Source organism: Mus musculus, chromosome 11 (genome assembly GCF_000001635.26).
Source record: "Mus musculus strain C57BL/6J chromosome 11, GRCm38.p6 C57BL/6J".
In the NCBI taxonomy this organism is placed as follows: domain Eukaryota; kingdom Metazoa; phylum Chordata; class Mammalia; order Rodentia; family Muridae; genus Mus; species Mus musculus.
In genome coordinates, this window is record NC_000077.6 from 70123251 (window position 1) to 70141926 (window position 18676).

Below are 18676 nucleotides of genomic sequence, written 5' to 3' on the forward strand. Positions count from 1 at the left end.
CCATTCCTATCTCCTTGTACTAGGGTCAAATCTAAGTGGATCAAGGAACTCCACATAAAACCAGAGACACTGAAACTTATAGAGGAGAAAGTGGGGAAAATCCTCAAAGATATGGGCACAGGGGAAAAATTCCTGAATAGAACAGCAATGGCTTGTGCTGTAAGATCAAGAATTGACAAATGGGACCTCATGAAACTGCAAAGCTTCTGCAAGGCAAAAGACACCGTCAATAAGACAAAAAGGCCACCAACAGATTGGGAAAGGATCTTTACCTATCCTAAATCAGATAGGGGACTAATATCCAATATATATAAAGAACTCAAGAAGGTGGACTCCAGAAAATCAAATAACCCCATTAAAAAATGGGGCTCAGAGCTAAACAAAGGGTATGGGGGGACTTTTGGGATAGCATTGGAAATGTAATTGAGGAAAATACGTAAAAAAAAAAAAATTCAGAGAGATCCCAGCACTCTGGAGGCAGGTGGGTCTCTGTGAGTTTGAGGTGCCAGCCTGGTATACATAGTAAGTTCTAGGACAGCCTGGGATACATAGAGAGTTGCTGTCTCAAGACTAAACAAAACAACAACAACAACAAGTCAGAGGGAGGCTTGCCACGAGGTCAGGTGAGAAGCAGCTTCCATGTAACACCAGTCTTGGGACAGTCAGGGAGACAGGGTAGATGTTATACCAGTCAGGGAGACAGGGTAGATGTTAAACCACTGACACAAAGAAAGGACGATCACCAGAAGCCATGAAAGACATCACAGAATAGCTGAAGGCCTGGGAAAGTAGCAGAAATAGGAAAACAAGACTTAGAAAACAGTCTACCTGGCTCCCTGGGAGAGGGAAGCCTGAAGTGTCTTCTACACAGCAAGCTAGGGAGCCCTGGTTTAAAGAGAAGATGGAATCACCATGGCCAAAAGGCAAGTGCAAGGTTATCATAGGCCCAAGATTTAGTATAAGTGACTTTTGTGGGGGATTTAGTATAAGTGACTTTTGTGGGGGATTTAGTATAAGTGACTTTTGTGGGGGATTTAGTATAAGTGACTTTTGTGGGGGATTTAGTATAAGTGACTTTTGCAAAAATTGGGATTATTGAAAAGGATTTGTTTTTAAATTTTTTAAAATGAACATAGAATTACATCATTTCCCCCTTTCCTTTCCCTCCCTCCAACCCTTTTCATGTATCTCCCCAACCTCTCTCAAGGTTATGGCCTGTTTCTTTAAGAGAGACTGTGTGTGTGCATGTATGTATGCATTCCTAAATACAGAAACACAACCTGCTCGGTCTGTATAATGTTAGTTATATGTGTATGAATCCATGGTCAACCTCTTGACGATGAATAACCAGTTGCGATTGCTGAGAGCAGGTCACATGACTTTTGTAGGTCAAGTCAACCTTGGAGAAGTCTATTTTAGGACTCTCCTTCCCTTGCAGGGATCCACACAGGCACTGACTTGGAAGGAGGCACTGTCAGAGACCATACCGTGAGAAAGCGAGCCCTTCACAATCTCCCACCCTGACAGGCCAAATGGCCTCGGGTTAGGAGCCAGTTGTCACTCCTTCCTCCCTGTTCCCTTCCTGGCACCTGAGGCTGTAAAAACTGAATTATAGTCCCCTCTTCCCTATCTCTTCCTGAACTCCCATGACTTCCAAGGACATGAGTTACACCTGAGCCCAGCCTGACACCCCAAGGCTGTCAAGGAGGATCTATGTTCCAGAGATAAGACACAGAGTGCCCGCCGCCTAGAGCCTGACTTCAGCCCTCATGTCAGCAGATGCCTGCTTCTTTGTTCTTTGTTAAATTCCCCCTCGACCCCTCCCTATTCCCCGCGATGTGTGGGAAGCCACATGTGCCGTTGCAGGGTGGCGCTGGCTTCCACTGGCCACCACACATACATAGGCAGTAAAGTTTTTTTTTTTTTTTTTTTTTTGCCAAGATGAGGTTTTGAGAATTAACCAAAATTAACCAATCATATGAGAGACAAGTTAACCATTCAGATGTAGGCATGCAAATGAGGTGGTAAGCATAACCCAAGCACAACCAATCCGGGTGTGAGACACGCCTCTCCTAGGCCTATATAAGCAGCACCAGTTCTGGCCTTGGGGTCACTTCACCTCTGCAATCAAGCTCTCCCAATAAACGTGTGCGGAAGGATCCTGTTGCAGCGTTGTTCTTGCTGGCCAGCCGGGTGTGCGCAAGAGCGATGTATGCTTTAAAATCAGGCACATCAGCCTAATAAACGGAGACCTTGATAGGCACCTTTCTTGGTCTCTGCTTCTCCTTCCTTTCCTCTCATTTCCTTCCAGGTTTGTGGTCCCCCTCACACCCACGAATAACTGAATCCTGTGGGATGGGATAAGGCACAGTACTTGAGATTAAACTACTCTGTGGGCCAGTAAACAGACAATCCTAAACCAGCAAGTCTGGGGTCACCCTTGGGAGAAAGATGGCTGCAACTGGGGAGGGACTGGATGGAGGCACACTGAAAACCCATTACTATCCAGACCAGGAGACAACAAAAAGGAGAATTGTAAAACCATGATCTTGATGAAAAATAGACACAAAAATTTTCAATGAGATATTAGCAAACCTAATCCAACACTAAATGTTTACTCATTTAAAGCATCATTCATCATTATATTGGCTTCATTCCCAGAGTACAAGGATGAGTCAACATATGCAAATCAATAAACACAAAACAGCACATTGATAGACTCCGAGACCATGACCATGTGCTGACTCCACAAAAGATGCAGAAAGGGCCTTGGATAACTTCAGCGTGTATAAACGGATGACATGACCACTCCATGGTATGGCTTATGATATCTCATACTGTAGATATGAGAGAGAACAGCCAGAGGCATCCAGAAGGGTTCAGAGCAGAGAGAGATAGAAGTAGACTGGATATGGCCAGAACTGTCAGTGAGAGAGGGGAGACTAGCAGGGATGGAGAAGAGAGAAAACAGGAGCAGAGCATAAGCAAACATAGTGGGATTAGCTGGGTTATAAGGAAAATGAGTAGCTGGGGGTAGGAAAGCCTGTGAACTGGAGGAAGTTTAGGGTGGGGCAGGAGGTGAAGGCCTAGGAGGGCTTTGAAATGTATAACAGGTTCTTGTGATACCAGCATGCGCTTTGATAGGCTGGTGAGTGCCTTGGGTTGCCAGAGATAAGGGAAATGACTCCTTTTGGTAGAGGGGAACTGGTTCCACAAGTTCCTGTGGGATCCTGGCTTTTATCTAACTACCAGAAATCTTATAGTCCAGGTTGTGCTCATTTCTGGATATTTGGATTGCCTTTTGGATTCTTGGAAATTGAAGTTTCCTCTAGACCTGATACAACACCCTTTTGTGATAATTCAAGGCTACAAGGTACCTAACAGAAGGAACATTTTAACATGAACCTAGCCAACACTGTACTAAATGGAAAAGCATTTTCTCTGTATCAGGAACCAGACAAGAATGCCCACCTTCTCTATGCTTAATCAGTATAGCACTTGACTTTTCTGATAAGTTATTTCCGACGATGAAATGAGCCAAGTCAAGCCAAATCAAATCAAAGTGAAGTACATAAAGGCAGGTTTATTGAGAAGCAGCTCTTGGGGATTCATTGGTCCCAAGGAAAGAGGCCAAGGAGTTGCCACAGGGAAAGAGACAGAGAGAGGGGAAGGGGAAGAGAAAGAGAGAATAAACATATGCATGTAGGGAGAGAGAAAATGCAGAGAGAGGGAGAGAGAACAGAGAGACCAAAATGTCTGGATTATATAGGGAAGATCTTCTGGGGGAGAGAAAACCCAGATTCTGGGATGGAAAGTTCAGAGTAGAAGGCCGGGATATGCCAGCCATGCCCTGTAACAGGTTGGGATGGAGGGATGCTGGGAGAAGTTGGAGACCAGATCCACTTTGGGGTGTTAAATATGTACTTAAGCCACTTGTCCCTTTCAGCTATGACAATGGTGATAGAAGTAAATACAAGAGGTAGAAACAGTAAGAAAAGAAGCCAATCTGTCCCCATCTTTAGGCAATATGATCCTATATTTAAAGACCCTAAAAATTCCATCTGAAACCCTTAGGTCTGATGATGGCTCTCAGCAGAGTTATAGGATCCCAGCTTGACACCTGAGAAATGGCATGTTCTCTGCACACTAATTGTAAGCATGCCAAAAGAAGTCAGGAAACCAGTCCCATCCACAATAGCTTATACAAGACTCTGGGAGTCTATCTGAGCCAAGGTGAAAGACCTCCTCTGTGGAAACGTGTGGGGTCCTTTTGCCCCCACCAGCAGACTGAGATCATGAGAAATCCGCGTGCAATAGAAAGAAAATCCGGTCCGATACAGCTTAGTTAGCAGGGTTACTTCAAACTTCTAGAGTCTAACACTGGGCCATTTATTTTAGACACTTAAGTACAGTGCAGTTTGGTGACAATGATCTCAATTCCATGTGTACAATAAAGTTTAAAATGTGACACATTTGAATTCTTTAGAAAAGTACATGTGACCTCTTCCATAAATACTGGATCTATAGCTTTAAGGGCCTAGGTGGGGATGGAGTGTGGTCTAAGTCATACAGGTATTGTAGAGGTCACGAAGCTACAAAGTACATGTGACATCTCCCCTAGGGATTGACTCTATTGACTGAGAAACAGTGCTCAAGATAAAGGCCTAGGGAGGAAGAATAAACATAAGAGTCTGGGAGTATTGGGTATGGCCTGGCCCTTCAGAGAACACAGATCATCAGGTTATTAACCACACCCACCCCAGCCTTCTGGTAGGAAACAGGTCTAAATCTCCTCCGATGACGAGACAAGCATGTGTGCTTACCATTCCTGGTTTCCCTGGTGCTTATCTGTGAGCACAAGCATCATGTGCCCTCTATAAAAACTGAAGGAAGACGCTGAAGAAGACACCAAGAATTCTTATGTCCACAAACTGACATAATAATTAATATTATGAAAAGAACTATATTCCCTGAATGTGATCGACAAATTTGGTGCAATCATCATTTCCCTAGAGTGGAACCACTGTGATCATGGGCAGCCTTTATAGTTCACACTTGCAGAGAACAGGCTGGTTCAATACCATGTTGGGTCTCTCCCTCCTGTCTTCTTCCCCATCCTTTTCAAGGGGTGGGTGTCTGCTAAGGAGCCAATCACCCCTTTCCCATTCAGTTTTAGCATCACCTTGCAAAAACCTGTGCTAGTAAGAGGTAGGTCTGCCTTATAAAAACTATCCAAGACAATTAGTTTATAAAAAGGATAGCCTTAATTGGAGTCAGATTTTTCTGTGTTTTGCCTATGGTTGGTTCCATTGCATTGTGTCCATGGCAAGGCTGGACATCATGTCAGGAGTATGGGGCAGCAAAACTGCCCAGTTCCTGGCTATGTAGAAAAAGAGAAAGAGGAAAAGGCTGGGATCTCACACAGCTCCACGACAGGAAGGCCTCCCACTCAGCCGCCTTTAAAAGGTTTCATTACCTCCTGATAGCAGCTGTTTCGATCCAAGCCTAAATACAGACTCATCAAATTATCACAGAATAAATAAAATTATCACAGAATAAATAAAACAAAACTGAGATGGAAAATCACAAACATAAATAGGGAAATCACAAATAACTAAACGGCAGGATGGATGAAAAGAGATGCAGATGAACGCAGAGGGTTTTGTTATTGTTGTTTTCCTTAAGCAGTCTTTAATGAAAGCTGTGCACGAGATGTCTCTACTCCTGCATCTTCTCAATTGTTTTTTTCCTTATATTTGCCCTTCTCCTTTTCTACTTGCTTAGACTTGGCTTTTCTCTCCAGGAACTTCTTGCAGCCCTCATCCAGCTTTACCCTGGTGATACCCACCTTTCTGGGGTGGATGCCCGCATGGACAGTTGTGCCATTAGCCTTTTCTTGCTGAACTCATTCAGTGTAGGTTACTTATTTCTTCCTGCACACATGGACCACTTCGTGTGGACGGAACGTTACACTTCTGTCTCAGTTCTTTGGAAAAAGGGAAAGACGTGAACTTCCTCCGAATGTGAGAAGGCACGTTGAAATGCCGTTTGCGGTTCTTGCTTCAGTCAGAAGTCATGGAGGGACTGAACTTCCTTTTGGTGGCTGTGATCTAGCAATGGCACCAAGCCGATCCTATTTCATGACTGGATGTGTCCAGTGGTCCTGACACATATCAATTCAGTACAAACAAGAAAGTCTCAAAACAACAGTGCTCTTGAAATGGAAAACAATAACAATGACAAGAGAAAATAAACAAAAGCACCTGAAGGTTTTTGCTTTGTTTTTCAACACTCAGATTCCTACTTGAAGGGATCTGTGTTCTGAGGAGCCATGCACTGACAAGGACCGTGGTGAAGGCTGAGCAGGCACAGAGAGCAAAGTTGGGTGTTGGAAAATAGTGCTGTTTGATCTATAGCTATTTCCTTCCATCATCCACATTGTGTCTTAATGCTCTAGAGGGAACCAATCACCTATTCCAATACCCTCCTGCACAGAATGGATGCTTAAGAAGACAAAATAATAAATTCTTTAAAATGCTTAACAAAATGTGTTTCCTCTTTAGCCCTTCTCTCCATGTCTGGTGAGGTCACGGTTTCTATCCCTCTCTATCCTTCTGGGTGGAGTGAGGGGTGTGGAGATGGGGCTTAGTGGCGAGGGTCCTCAGACTCAGGGGTCAAGGAACCACACCAGGTTTTGGATATAAGCAGTGAATGAAGGCTTGTGCAGTGCTGTTCAATGACAGACACCGACATTCAGGGAGAGTCGTGGGCAGGAAGCAAATGAAGATAAGAGGCATAGGAGAAGGAAATAGACTGCCTCTCTGTTGTAAGCTCCCTTCCCACCGAGTGAAAAATGAGGAAGTCGTGGAAGGGTCTAGAAAGAGGAATATGGGACGGCACACTCTGGAGATGGAGATGAATCTGATCCTCTGCCAGCTGGCAATCCTCACTCACACTCAATTTCCAAGTCACTCAGTATTGGCTGTCAGAAGCTGAGAGATTTGGACGTTCCCCAAATGGACCACTCAAGATGCAAAGGAGAACAGACCATTGGGCCTTCGGACGCAAAGGACATATATGTGGCTTCTGCTTGGCCCCTCCCACACACCAACCCTCCGGGATATAGTTCTCCACCCCGACTGAGTTCTCGCCTCTGGTCATTGCTGCACAGGGAAGCCAAGACTTCACACAGGTAACTGGGTCGGGGTTGCCAGGGAGACCAGTGGGGCAAGAGATGTGTAAGGGATGCAAGGAAGGAAGGGCTCTAGGCCTTGGGTGGAAGGAAGTATGCAGATATAGAAGGGGTTCGTGTAAGGCTTGGGAATACACCAGCACTGCACTCTAGCTTGGGTTGTGGCCTCCACAATCCCTAGGCAAATTAAGACTCAAACTCAATATGTCTTGGCCCAGTTCCCAGCTGATTTCCATCCTAACTCTAGTCTTATCCCTAACCTTAGTTCTTTGCTTAACATACTTTTGGAGATATTTTAGATCCAAACCATAGTTCTTAACTACAATACACATGTTCATGTGTGTGTAGTTATACGTATAGATATATGTGCATGTATGTGGAGGCCAAGGACAAACATGGCTGTAATTCTCAGGAGCTGCTTACCTTAGTTTGCATGTGCATGTGCATGCGTGCGTGTGTGTGCATGGTATGCATGTGTGGGCTCCATGTGTGTAAGTGCATGCCTGCATGCATATGTGGCAGGCAGAAGCTGACATCAAGTATCCTTTGTTCTCTCTCTCTCTCTCTCTCTCTCTCTCTCTCTCTCTCTCTCTCACTTTCTCTGCCTTATTTTTATCCATCCCATAATCAGCCTCCAAACGCTGACACCATTGCATACACTAGTGGGATTTTGCTGAAAGGACCCTGATATAGCTGTCTCTTGTGAGACTATGCTGGGGCCTGGCAAACACAGAAGTGGATGCTCACAGTCAGCTATTGGATGGATCACAGGGCCCCCAATGGGGGAGCTAGAGAGAGTACCCAAGGAGCTGAGGGGAACAGCAACCCTATGGGTGGAACAACAATATGAACTAACCAGTGCCCCCCGGAGCTCGTGTCTCTAGCCTCATATGTATCAGAGGATGGCCTGGTCGGCCATCAGTGGAAAGAGAGGCCCATTGGTCGTGCAGATATAATAGAGGCCCATTGGTTGTGCAGACTTTATATGCCTCAGTGCAGGGGAACGCCAGGGCTGGGAAGTGGGAGTGGGGGTGGGGTGGGGGAGTGGGGGACTTTTGGGATAGCACTGGAGATGTGAATGAAGAAAGTACCTAATTTAAAAAAAAAAAAGACATGATCTTTCACTGAAGCGGAAGCTTGCCTTCTCAGCTCATCCTTCTGCTGATGAGTTCTCATGACGTCTCTCTGCCCCGTTCCCACAAGCACTGGGCTTACAAGAAAGAGTGTGCCACCACAACCAGCCTTTACATGGGTGCTAGGGATCCAAACTTGGGACCTCATGACTGGACAGTGAGCACTTTATCTTCCAAGCCATCTCCCTGTCCCACTCTTTTGTTTTGTTTTGTTTTGTTTTGTTTTGTTTTGTTTTGTTTTGTGTTTGAGTTAGGGTCTCTTACTGACCTGAATCTTGCTAAGTAGGCTGGGCTGACCTGACAGCATACTTCAGGGATCCAGCTGTCTCTGCCTCTCCAGAGATTACTAGCATGACAGACACCATGCCTAGATCTTCTTTCTTTCTTTTAAAACTTTATTTATTATTTGAATTATATGTACATGTGAGTCTCTGTATTTGGATGAGTGCTTTTGAGTGCAGGTGCCCTTAGAGGCCAAGGGAGTTGAATCTCCCTGGAGCTAGAGTCACAGGCTGTTAGGGGTTGCCCGATGTGGGAGCCGGGAGCCAACTCAGGTTGCCTGGAAGAACATTACATGCTTGTCTTAGGGTTTCTATTCCTGTATAAACATTATGACCAAGAACCAAGTTGGGGAGGAAGGGTTTATTCAGCTTACATTTCTACACTGCTGTTCATCACTAAAGGAAGTCAGGACTGGAACTCAAGCAGGTCAGGAAGCAGGAGCTGATGCAGAGGCCATGGAGGGATGTTGCTTACTGGATTGCTTCCCCTGGCTTGCTCAGCTTGCTTTCTTATAGAACCCAAGACTACCATCTCTGGATGGTACCATCCACAAGGGACCCCCCATCCCCATCACTAATTGAGAAAATGCTCCACAGCTGGATCTCATGGAGGCATTTCCCCAACTGAGCTCCTTTCTCTGTGATAATTCCAGCCTGTGTCAAGTTGACACAAAACTAGCCAGTACAATGCTCTAACCACTGGGTCATCCCTCCAGCCCTGCTCCCAGCTGCCTCACATGGGTTCTGGGGATGGAATATCAGCCCTCATATTTGCCTGGCAAGTACCTTATTGACTGAGCACAGTATTCTATTGCAGTCCTAACCTCAGCTCCTACTTCAACCCTGTCCGTTCCAATCCCAGATCCAAAATTAATCTTCATACAAGTCGCGCACTGAAGTGCCCACACTTAGGTCTTAACTTCCAGTTTTATTGCAAGCTCAGGTCCGGTTCCTTCTATGTTCCTGACTGGGTACTGATGCCAGTCTCAGAATGAGACTCAAGGTCAAGTTCAGCCTCATCTTAGACCCAGCTGTCGAACTTTTTTTTTCTTGAAGTCTTAACATTTAATTTTTATTTGCAAATATTCCAAAGAACAGTGTGACTTTGTTCATTTACAGTGTTAAAAAAAGTTCTAAGTTATTTATATTTATTTGAACCATAAACCATCATGAAAATTTAGCTATTTATTCTTTCTACACACAAAAATATTAGACTTATTTGTAGGTGGCCATGAAAATGTTAAGAAAGGTTCTCAGGATGGTGTATTCCAGATGGTCAGATTGGTTCCTGATATAGTGATAGACATTATTCAGAAAACGAAACGAGATTGTTGGGGTAGCAAGATGGCTTTTGGGTAAAGGAGCTTGCAGCCAAGCCTGATGACTTGGGTTCAGTTCCTGAAAGCCACACTGTGGAAGGAGAGAGCCAACTCCTACTTATTAGCCTCATCCTTCCCTGTGTAAATCATGCCACACATGTGCACACACACATGCCATAAACACAAATAAGTGATTAAAAACCTACCCGATTTCCTATCATATTAAAATGACAGGCTAGACAAAAACCAGTTTCCCTTGTACTATTGCCTCTTAGATCTCTCATAGTGGAAACGTGGCATTGGGCCTTCCAAGAGAGAAAGGCAGATATAGCCTATCAGGTTTCTCAAAGTCCATTGAACGCCCTTCTACGCATGGCATTTGGAAGCAGTGTTTGAGGGTATTTCTGTGTTTGCTCTGTGGTCAGGCAAGACATCCTTTGGTCTCAAAGAGACAGAATGCTGTCGCCTTTCAAATACTTTCTCACTTTGGCCAACGTTGCAAAAATCACTAAGTAGCAGAGAGTTGAAAGTCCTTAGCTCCAACTTTACCTCCAACTTCAGTCCTGGCTCACTCCTCCTCAAAGGCAGATCCAGTTCTGACTTTGTGTCCAACCTCAGCTGCAAACTCATGCCTATCTCCACCCTCACGACAACCTAGGGCTGTTCTTTTTGTTTTGTTTTGTTTTTTGAGACTGGGTTTCGCTGTGTAGCCCTGGCTGTCCTGGAACTCACTCTGTAGACCAGGATGGCCTCGAACTGAGAAATCCGCCTGCCTCTGCCTCCCAAGTGCTAGGATTAAAGGCGTGTGCCACTACTGCCCGGCCCCAGGGCAGTTCTTAACAGGGGTATTCAACCCCAGCCACAGCCCTGCCCTCAGCTCCACCATGCTTCTTGCTTCATCTTAGACATACACCCTAACTGAACCCTAGTCTCTTCGTTTCAGTTCTGATTGTCCCAGAAGCCTTGCGTTTGTCAAAACATGACAATGAGATATGAAAACTTCCAGAACTTGGAGCGGGAAGAGAAAAACCAGGAGATGAGAAATGGTGACAAGAAAGGAGGAATGGAGTCTCCAAAGTTTGCTCTAAGTATGTCTATCAGGGTTTGCGCTGCCGTGGCTCACCATGCACCCAGTGCGCTCAGGTACACTCCAAGGCTCATTACACATTCAAGGGCCTCAGAGAGACAGGGACAGGAAGACCCGAATGACCTGGCTTCCTGTGCTTTGTAGGAGGGTAGGGGAGGTCTGCATGGTGTGTAGTTTTGGAGTAGCTCATCCTTTGTACACACAGTCATGCATGCAGAGACTAAGAGCCGGATGGTGGCCTGACTGCCCCCAGCTACCTCTGTGTTCTTACTGTACTGGTCCAGCTCTGATGTAGAGCCTCACAGAGCGTTGCTGTCTGTATGTGCATAATGTCTGCATTCCCACACTTGTGCATGTGAGCCCTGAAGGGTGAGCACTTGTGTGGTCCATGAGGGGGTCATAGGCTGGAGCACCCCCACACCAATCCTTCTCAGCCTCTCCCTCTTACAGCATGACCAGAGGCAAACAATTACCTCTGGAAAGGTCCCTGGGACCTCCGGTATCTTTCACAACTCTAACACAGCATGTCTCAACCTTCCGAATGCTCCCTTAAATACAGTTCCTCATGTTATGGTGACCCCCCCCCCAATCATAAGATTATTTTCATTGCTACTTCACAATTGTAATTTTGCTACTGTTATAAAGCTTAACATATAAACCCGATATGCAGGATATCTGATATACGACCCCTGGGGAAGACTCATCCCACCCCCCAAAGAGATCAAAACCCATCAGTTGAGAGCCACTGCTCTAGACCATTTAATCTGGCACCCCCTTCTCTTTCAGCAGTTCCTTCCCAGTCCTTCCTGTGGCGCATCCTCTCTTGGACCCACCTCCTCCTGTTCTCCCTGGGCCTCAGCCTCCTGCTACTGGTGGTCATCTCCGTGATTGGATCCCAAAGTGGGTTGCAGGGAGGGAGGAACCACAGGGTGTGTGGGCAGGGTAGAGAAGAGAACCTGGGCAGTGATTGGTGCAGAGGGTCCAGATGGACAGCAGCAAGGGTCACCTCGAAGACAAGCATAAAGGAGCACAAGGGACAGTGACTTGAGTGAGATGAGAGCAGTGGTAGGGATACTGGTGGGGACATGGAGGCCCCATGGTCAGGCAGCTGCTGGCCATGTCACCTGTTACTGTGCTTGGGTTCTATGGTCTTATCACCTCACCCACTCAGCCTCGGTTTATGCGTGTGCAATGTTGGGTAACAACAGTGCCTACCCTCTGGGTCTCTGTGAGGCAGAGTGTCACTGTGTGTGCAAGAGCCCTACCTAGTACTGGCACAGAGGGAACCTGAGAAATCTTGGTTCTGATCATCCTGTTGTCCTCATCAGATTCCCAGTTAAGGAGGGACCTAGGCACCCTAAGAGCCATTTTAGACAACACCACCTCCAAGATAAAGGCTGAATTCCAGTCCCTGGACTCCAGGGGTGAGCTGGGCTCTCATGGGGTTCTGGGCTGGAGTGGGCAGGGTAGCAAGGACAGTCCTGAGCTCAGGTTCCTTGTTCTGCAGCTGACAACTTCGAAAAAGGGATCAGTTCTCTGAAAGTGGATGTGGAGGATCACAGGCAGGAACTGCAGGCAGGTGAGAGGTCCTGGTCTGGAGAGTGTGCAGAAGGGTGTGGGCGAAAGCGAGTTCCTGGTGCTGAGCTACTCTCTTCCAGGCCGAGACTTGAGCCAGAAGGTGACTTCTCTGGAGAGCACACTGGAGAAGAGGGAGCAGGCTCTCAAAACAGGTGAGGCTGAGGTTCCTTCTGTGCCCTGGCAGGAGGTGTGAGCATGCGCAGTGTGTGGAGACGGTCCCAGACTGGGCACTGGCAGGAGGTGTGAGCATGCGCAGTGTGTGGAGACGGTCCCAGGCTGGGCACTGGCAGGAGGTGTGAGCATGCGCAGTGTGTGGAGCCTGGGCCTTGTGCAGACCATCTGAGCACCAGGAGCTCCCAAGCAAATGCCACAGCCAGAGCGCTATTTTCACTTCTGTCTGTGTGTCCCAGATCTGTCTGATTTAACCGACCATGTACAACAGCTGGAGACAGACTTGAAGGCCTTGACGTGCCAGCTGGCCAACCTCAAGAACAATGGTGAGAATGAGAAGTTTGATGGAGGTGGTTTGCTCTAGTTCCTGGGAGGCGAGGACTCGATAGGCATTGCCTCTGCTCTCCATCCTTGCTTTGCTTTTCGTAGGCTCGGAAGTGGCCTGCTGCCCGCTTCACTGGACGGAGCATGAAGGCAGCTGCTATTGGTTCTCTGAGTCTGAGAAGTCGTGGCCTGAAGCTGACAAGTACTGCCGGCTGGAGAATTCTCACCTGGTGGTGGTCAACTCCCTGGAGGAGCAGGTGATGCTTGGGTGGGCTCTTTTTTCGGAGGCTCTCTGGTCTGAGGGAGAGGTAACCATGCCTTTTTCTTTCTTTAGAATTTTCTACAGAATCGCTTAGCCAATGTGCTTAGCTGGATGGGCCTAACGGACCAAAATGGGCCCTGGCGATGGGTGGATGGGACCGACTTTGACAAAGGTTTCAAGTACGTGTGTCGCCTACAGCTTGCTCCCCTCTACCTTGGACTTTCCTATCTCTTCAGCATCTTTAGTGACCCTAGGGACTTAGGGGGCCCTTCTGGTAACATGGCTGATGGCCAGATCTGGAGCGCACAGTTCTTTATTTTCAGGAATTGGAGGCCACTGCAGCCGGATAACTGGCATGGACATATGCTAGGTGGAGGCGAGGACTGTGCCCACTTTTCTTACGATGGTCGTTGGAATGACGATGTCTGCCAGAGGCATTACCATTGGATCTGTGAAACAGAGCTGGGCAAAGCCAGCTCAGCCCACTCCCCACAACTTATAGCCTCAGTTCCATAAGCCTCAGATACCTGACGTTGGTAATCACTCTATCTTGGTATCTCCACCATCTGGGGGAGGGGTGTTTTTTGCTAGTACTTTAAGGGGTAGATAAAGGATGGTATCTGAGGAATGTGTTATGGTGATTAGAAAGCTGACACTGTGTACAGTGTTCAGCCTGTGATTGTCAAGTAATTTTTTAGAGTAAAAAGAAAGAAATATAGGGGGGCTGTGTAGTCTCCCCTCCCCCAGCCTGAAACCTGCTTGCTCAGGGGTGGAGCTTCCTGCTCATTCGTTCTATCACGCCCACTGTTGGAACCTGCCACTTTGCTGTTCAGAGCCACACACGTGCTCACCTTTCTACTGGACCAGAGATTATTCGGCGGGAATCGGGTCCCCTCCTCCTTCCTTCATAACTAGTGTCGCAACAATAAAATTTGAGCTTTAATCAAAATAAATTTGTCTTAGCTCCATTTCTTCTTTCGCCCCGTCTAGATTCCTCTCTTACAGCTCAAGTAGCCATATCAGTCAAACCGTTCACGTTGCGAGCTGCTGGCAGCCGCAACAGGGCTGGAGAGATTGCTCAGTGGTTAGAGGTACTGACTTCTCCTCCAGAGGTCCTGAGTCCAATTCCCAGCAACCACATGGTGGCTCACAACCACTATAATGGGATCCAATGCCCTCTTCTGGTGTGTCTGATGACAGTTACAGTGTACTCACATATATAAAATAAACAAACCTCTAGTTTAAAAAAAGAGAGGGGGAGAAATATTCATTCTATGAGTTATCTAGTCATTGGAGGTTAGGAACTGGTGGTGAGAACTGAATGAGTTTGGGCCAGATGATCCGGTGAGAAGTCTCATGTGTTATTTATGGGTGCATAAGCTTAGGCCAGTCATTCTGTCAGCTGAGTCTCTGTTACATAGGATTACTGCTGTTGATTAACTATCTGTGGCACTGCCCACCAGGAACTGGACAGCATCAGCATTAAGTACTTCCAAAGCACTGTATGATCTTATTGGCCTGTTACAGTCTTTGCAAGAAACAAAAGGAGCATTCAGACAGGTGAAGGGTAATATAGACTTACAGCTCAGACCTCGATGACAACCAGGACCTCAGAAAAGATGCACTGATGTTAAGACTAAGGATTGTAGCAAGAACAGGCCAGCCATAGCCCACAGATGCTTGGAGGATAAGTAGCAGGCACAAAGAATTTGCCTATAAGTAAGATCTCAACTAGTTATGAGAGAGGATGATGCTCTGAGCATGATCAAAGAGTTAGAAATAAGCACAAAGTTCACCCTAAAAGACTTGGGGCGACAGATAATCATCCTGCCATTTCTCTAAGTCATTTTGGATGTAACAGAAAATCAAAATGAAAAATGTTAAGTGATTTAGAAAGAAAATATGTGACGGGCTGGAGAGATAGCTCAGAAGTTAAGAGCACTGGCCACGTTTGCAGAGGACCCAGGTTTGGTTCCCAGCCCTGGCATGGTGGTTCACAACCATCTGAAACTCCAGTTCCAGTGGATCTGACACCTGCTTCTGATCTCCAAGGGTATCAGGCACACATGCACAGAAGAAAGAGCAGGGCAGGCAGATGTGGGGCAGTGGTCTGCGCACAGACAGCCTAGTCTCCAGTCGAGCAAAGTTCTAGAACCCCGGGGACCCAATGGGTGATGATTTCCACCTACATGGGACAGGTGTTCCATCGTGTCTACTGGACCCCTGGCTCCTGTCAAAGTTATTGCCCCCATAGCCCCTGCAGGAAAGGTGTGTGACTCTAAGTCACGAAGACAATGTCCCAAGCTCCTGGCATTCTGGCTAGACTCTACCTCCACAGTTACCTGACTATAGCCAGGTATGCTCCTCCCCATAGTTACCTGATAGCCCAGCCCACTATAAAAGGAGCTGCTTGGCCCCTCCTCGCTCTCTTTAAGCACTCACCTTTTTACTCTCTTCTCTAGCCCTCCTTTTCTCTCTCCCTCCCCACCTCTCACCACGTGGCCATGGCTGGCCTCTCTATCTCTTTCTACCTCCTCTCTTTCTCCTTGCCTTTCTACAATAAAGCTCTAAAACCATAGACTGTCTGTACTCATCAAGGCCCCTGTGCTTGAACTGCTTGAACAAGCCATGTCTAACCTCCCTCTGGAAGGCCTTCATGCGCTCCAGCCAAGGACCGGTCCAAGGTCTCTCGCCCAGCACCCACCCTCCCCCTGCCCTTTCCTCCCTTCGGTCCTGGGGCTGGCCAAGCCATCCCCCAGGGCCCCCATTTGTTCTCAGCTCTTCCGCAGTATCATGCGAGGGATGCGGGAGACTGAGAACCTGTTATCTTTGGCCACCGTGAGGCCCAGAGACCTAGGACTGCCCCTTGTCCACCCTCTGCTGAGCTGGGGTCCAGTGGCTTCCCACAGCCAGACACCCACCCGGGGCTAAGCATGCTGCAATTTTCCTGAGTCTGCTCAGAGCACCGGAACTTCGGCAGGTCACGGGTTTTCTCCCACTCCCTTTATTCCCCCGGCGCCCACAGCCCAACAGGCAGAGATCAGTGAGTCAGGGACAGTCTTAGTTTGCTTTCTGTTGTGAGAAAACACTCAAAACCACTTGTGGGACAGAAGGGTTTGTTTTAATTTTCTTCACTCTTATTTAACACGGTGCCTCAAGTCTGAGTCATGGTAATACAGGGAAAGAAATAAATAAAAAGGAGGCAAGTAGGAGAAAAGATGAGCTTGGATTCTCCTGAATTGCAGCTGGCATGATCATATACACAAAGGTATCGGGCTCTCTGTCACGTAAGCTGATGATAAATACTTCAGGGGTGGAGGCTTTCTAGCCTGCCTAAGAGCACAAGGCCCTGGGTTCCATTTTCATTACCAAAGAAATAAATAAATAACTCAGTGAACACTCCATCATAAAACTGCTAACATTTTAATTAGTTACAGGATACAAAATCAACTTGTAAAAAGCAGTTCTCTTTTCTACATGCTAAGAGTGAACACATGGAGAAAGAAATCAAGAAAACCATCCCATTCACAATATCTACAGAAAACCCCTCCTATAACCAAGGTGGTAAATGACCCAAATAGTGAGAACTTTAAACATTGAATTAAAAGTCGAAGAACACACTAGAACATAAAGAGATGCCTCATGCTCATAGAACAGCAGTATTAACATGAAAAAGAGTATGTTGCTGATAGCAAGCTATCTGTTCAGTGAAACCCCTCTCAAAAGTCCAGTGACATGAGACTGGCAAGGTGGCTCAGTGGGTAAAAAGTGCTTACTGCCAATGCTGATGGCCTGAGTTTAATCCCCAGGATACACATGAGGGAAGAAGAGAACTGATCTCCTCAAATTGTTCTTTGACTTCCACCCATGTGCTGTGGCATGCAACCCTCCTCCAGACAAAACTAATAAAAGTGTCAGAGCCCGTCTCCACAGAAATAGATTAAACTATCCTAAGATTCATATGGAAATAGCAAAGGGTCTGAATGGCCAAACCAATTTGAACAGAAAGAGTAATAGTGTCGGCATTGTAGTATCTTTAATTCCAGCCCTTGGGAGGCAGAAGTCAATATCTACAGAAAATATACAAACCCATGGAGACAGAACAGCATACTGTTGAACAATGACTGGGCCAGTGAAGAAAGCAAGGAAAGTAAAATTTAAAAGTTCTCAGCAATCAATGATGTTAAAAACATATTGGAACCTGTGGGATACGGTGGAATATCTAAGACGTTTACAGTTATAAATGCCTATGCTAAAAAAATTAGATCGCAATAAGTAACTTAATGATGTATCTTGGGATCCTAGAAAATAAAAAACAAGTCAAACTCAAAGTCAACAGATAGAGAAAAAAAGACCATAGAAGAAATAAATGAAATTTTTAAAAAATGCAAAGAATGAATGAAATGGAGTTTATTCTTTCACAGGGTAAGAAAATTGAGAAGGTGCGGTTTTCCGTAATGGCTTCCATTTGCTGCAAAGAGAAGCCTCTTTGATAAGGAGTGTAGATACCCTTATCTGTCTGTGAGTATAGGGATACATTTAAAATGCAGTCAGGAATTATGCTGTCTGGTAAGGTGGCAATAGTAGGTTTTCTTCTAAGATCCGTATCCTCACTAACCCTGGGGAGTTGGTTCAGTTTCTAATACGGTTTCTAGTACCAAGCATGATGTCCCTCCTATAGAGTGGGTCTTATGTCAAATTAGAGAGCTGTTGATTGCTAAGATATATGTGTGCTACTATTACATCCTTAGGGATATCTTGCCAGGCTGGTCATTGTTAAGTTCATAGGCATCACAGATGGATAGGGCTATTGATTGTGTTTCTCCCTTGCAATTTACATAATACTTTCTGGTACTATAAAAGCTGGACCACAGGAAGGAGGCTTTCAGGCTAGATCCAGCTTAGATATTCTGAATCTTGTGTCCAATGTTTGTGGTGCTGACTTCTGAGAAGAAACCAAAGGCCACAGCAATAATAAATGGAAATCATCCCAGAAAATCACAACTGGACATAGTTCAGAGATCAGTTGATTATGGGGACCCCAGCCCTAACAGATACACCTACAACACAACTCCTAGACTGGAGGTTTAGGGAACATTTTGGATGAAGGGGTAGAAAGACTACAAGAGCCAAAGGACCAGAAAGTCTGCTGTGAGATTGTCTCCTATAAATGACAGGGAGGCTACATCCATGATACTGTTGGAGTTCGTCAAAAGACCCTCACTCACAAAGACCGCAGAGACCGCCATCACTGAAAACAGCATGAGGATTTTTATTGATCCAACATGTTGGGGACTCCCCTCTCAGCATGCAGGCCAGAGGAGAGACC

At 46.3% G+C, this 18676-nt stretch overlaps 1 protein-coding gene and 1 pseudogene across 6 annotated transcripts; one reads left to right on the plus strand and one right to left on the minus strand.

Annotated features, from left to right (window-relative positions):
- Positions 1-5718: 5718 nt before the first annotated feature.
- Gm12311 lies at positions 5719-10555 on the minus strand (annotated as a pseudogene).
- Positions 6875-14292, plus strand: Mgl2 (macrophage galactose N-acetyl-galactosamine specific lectin 2). 6 transcript variants are annotated; one of them, XM_006532915.1, is made up of 10 exons: positions 6877-7192; positions 10869-11013; positions 11799-11912; positions 12341-12436; positions 12520-12591; positions 12671-12742; positions 13001-13087; positions 13191-13342; positions 13420-13526; positions 13671-14053. In XM_006532915.1, exons 2-10 carry the CDS (start codon positions 10905-10907, stop codon positions 13861-13863), a joined length of 1002 nt encoding a protein of 333 aa, XP_006532978.1. In that variant the 5' UTR covers positions 6877-7192; positions 10869-10904; the 3' UTR covers positions 13864-14053. The 6 variants fall into 6 exon arrangements, with proteins under 6 accessions (XP_006532975.1, XP_006532976.1, XP_006532978.1 ...); NM_145137.2 differs by having other exon boundaries at positions 7107-7192; positions 11802-11912; positions 13671-14292; XM_006532912.1 differs by having other exon boundaries at positions 6875-7192; positions 13420-14053.
- Positions 14293-18676: the final 4384 nt, after the last annotated feature.

What these genes read in the sequence shown, in the direction of transcription:
- Mgl2 (XM_006532912.1), top strand. Translation starts at nt 10,905, where the DNA reads ATGACAATGAGATATGAAAACTTCCAGAACTTGGAGCGGGAAGAGAAA. An exon ending in CCAGTCCCTGGACTCCAGGG is followed by an intron (nt 12,437 to 12,519) that starts GTGAGCTGGGCT and finishes CTTGTTCTGCAG; the next exon opens with CTGACAACTTCGAAAAAGGG. An exon ending in CAGGCAGGAACTGCAGGCAG is followed by an intron (nt 12,592 to 12,670) that starts GTGAGAGGTCCT and finishes ACTCTCTTCCAG; the next exon opens with GCCGAGACTTGAGCCAGAAG.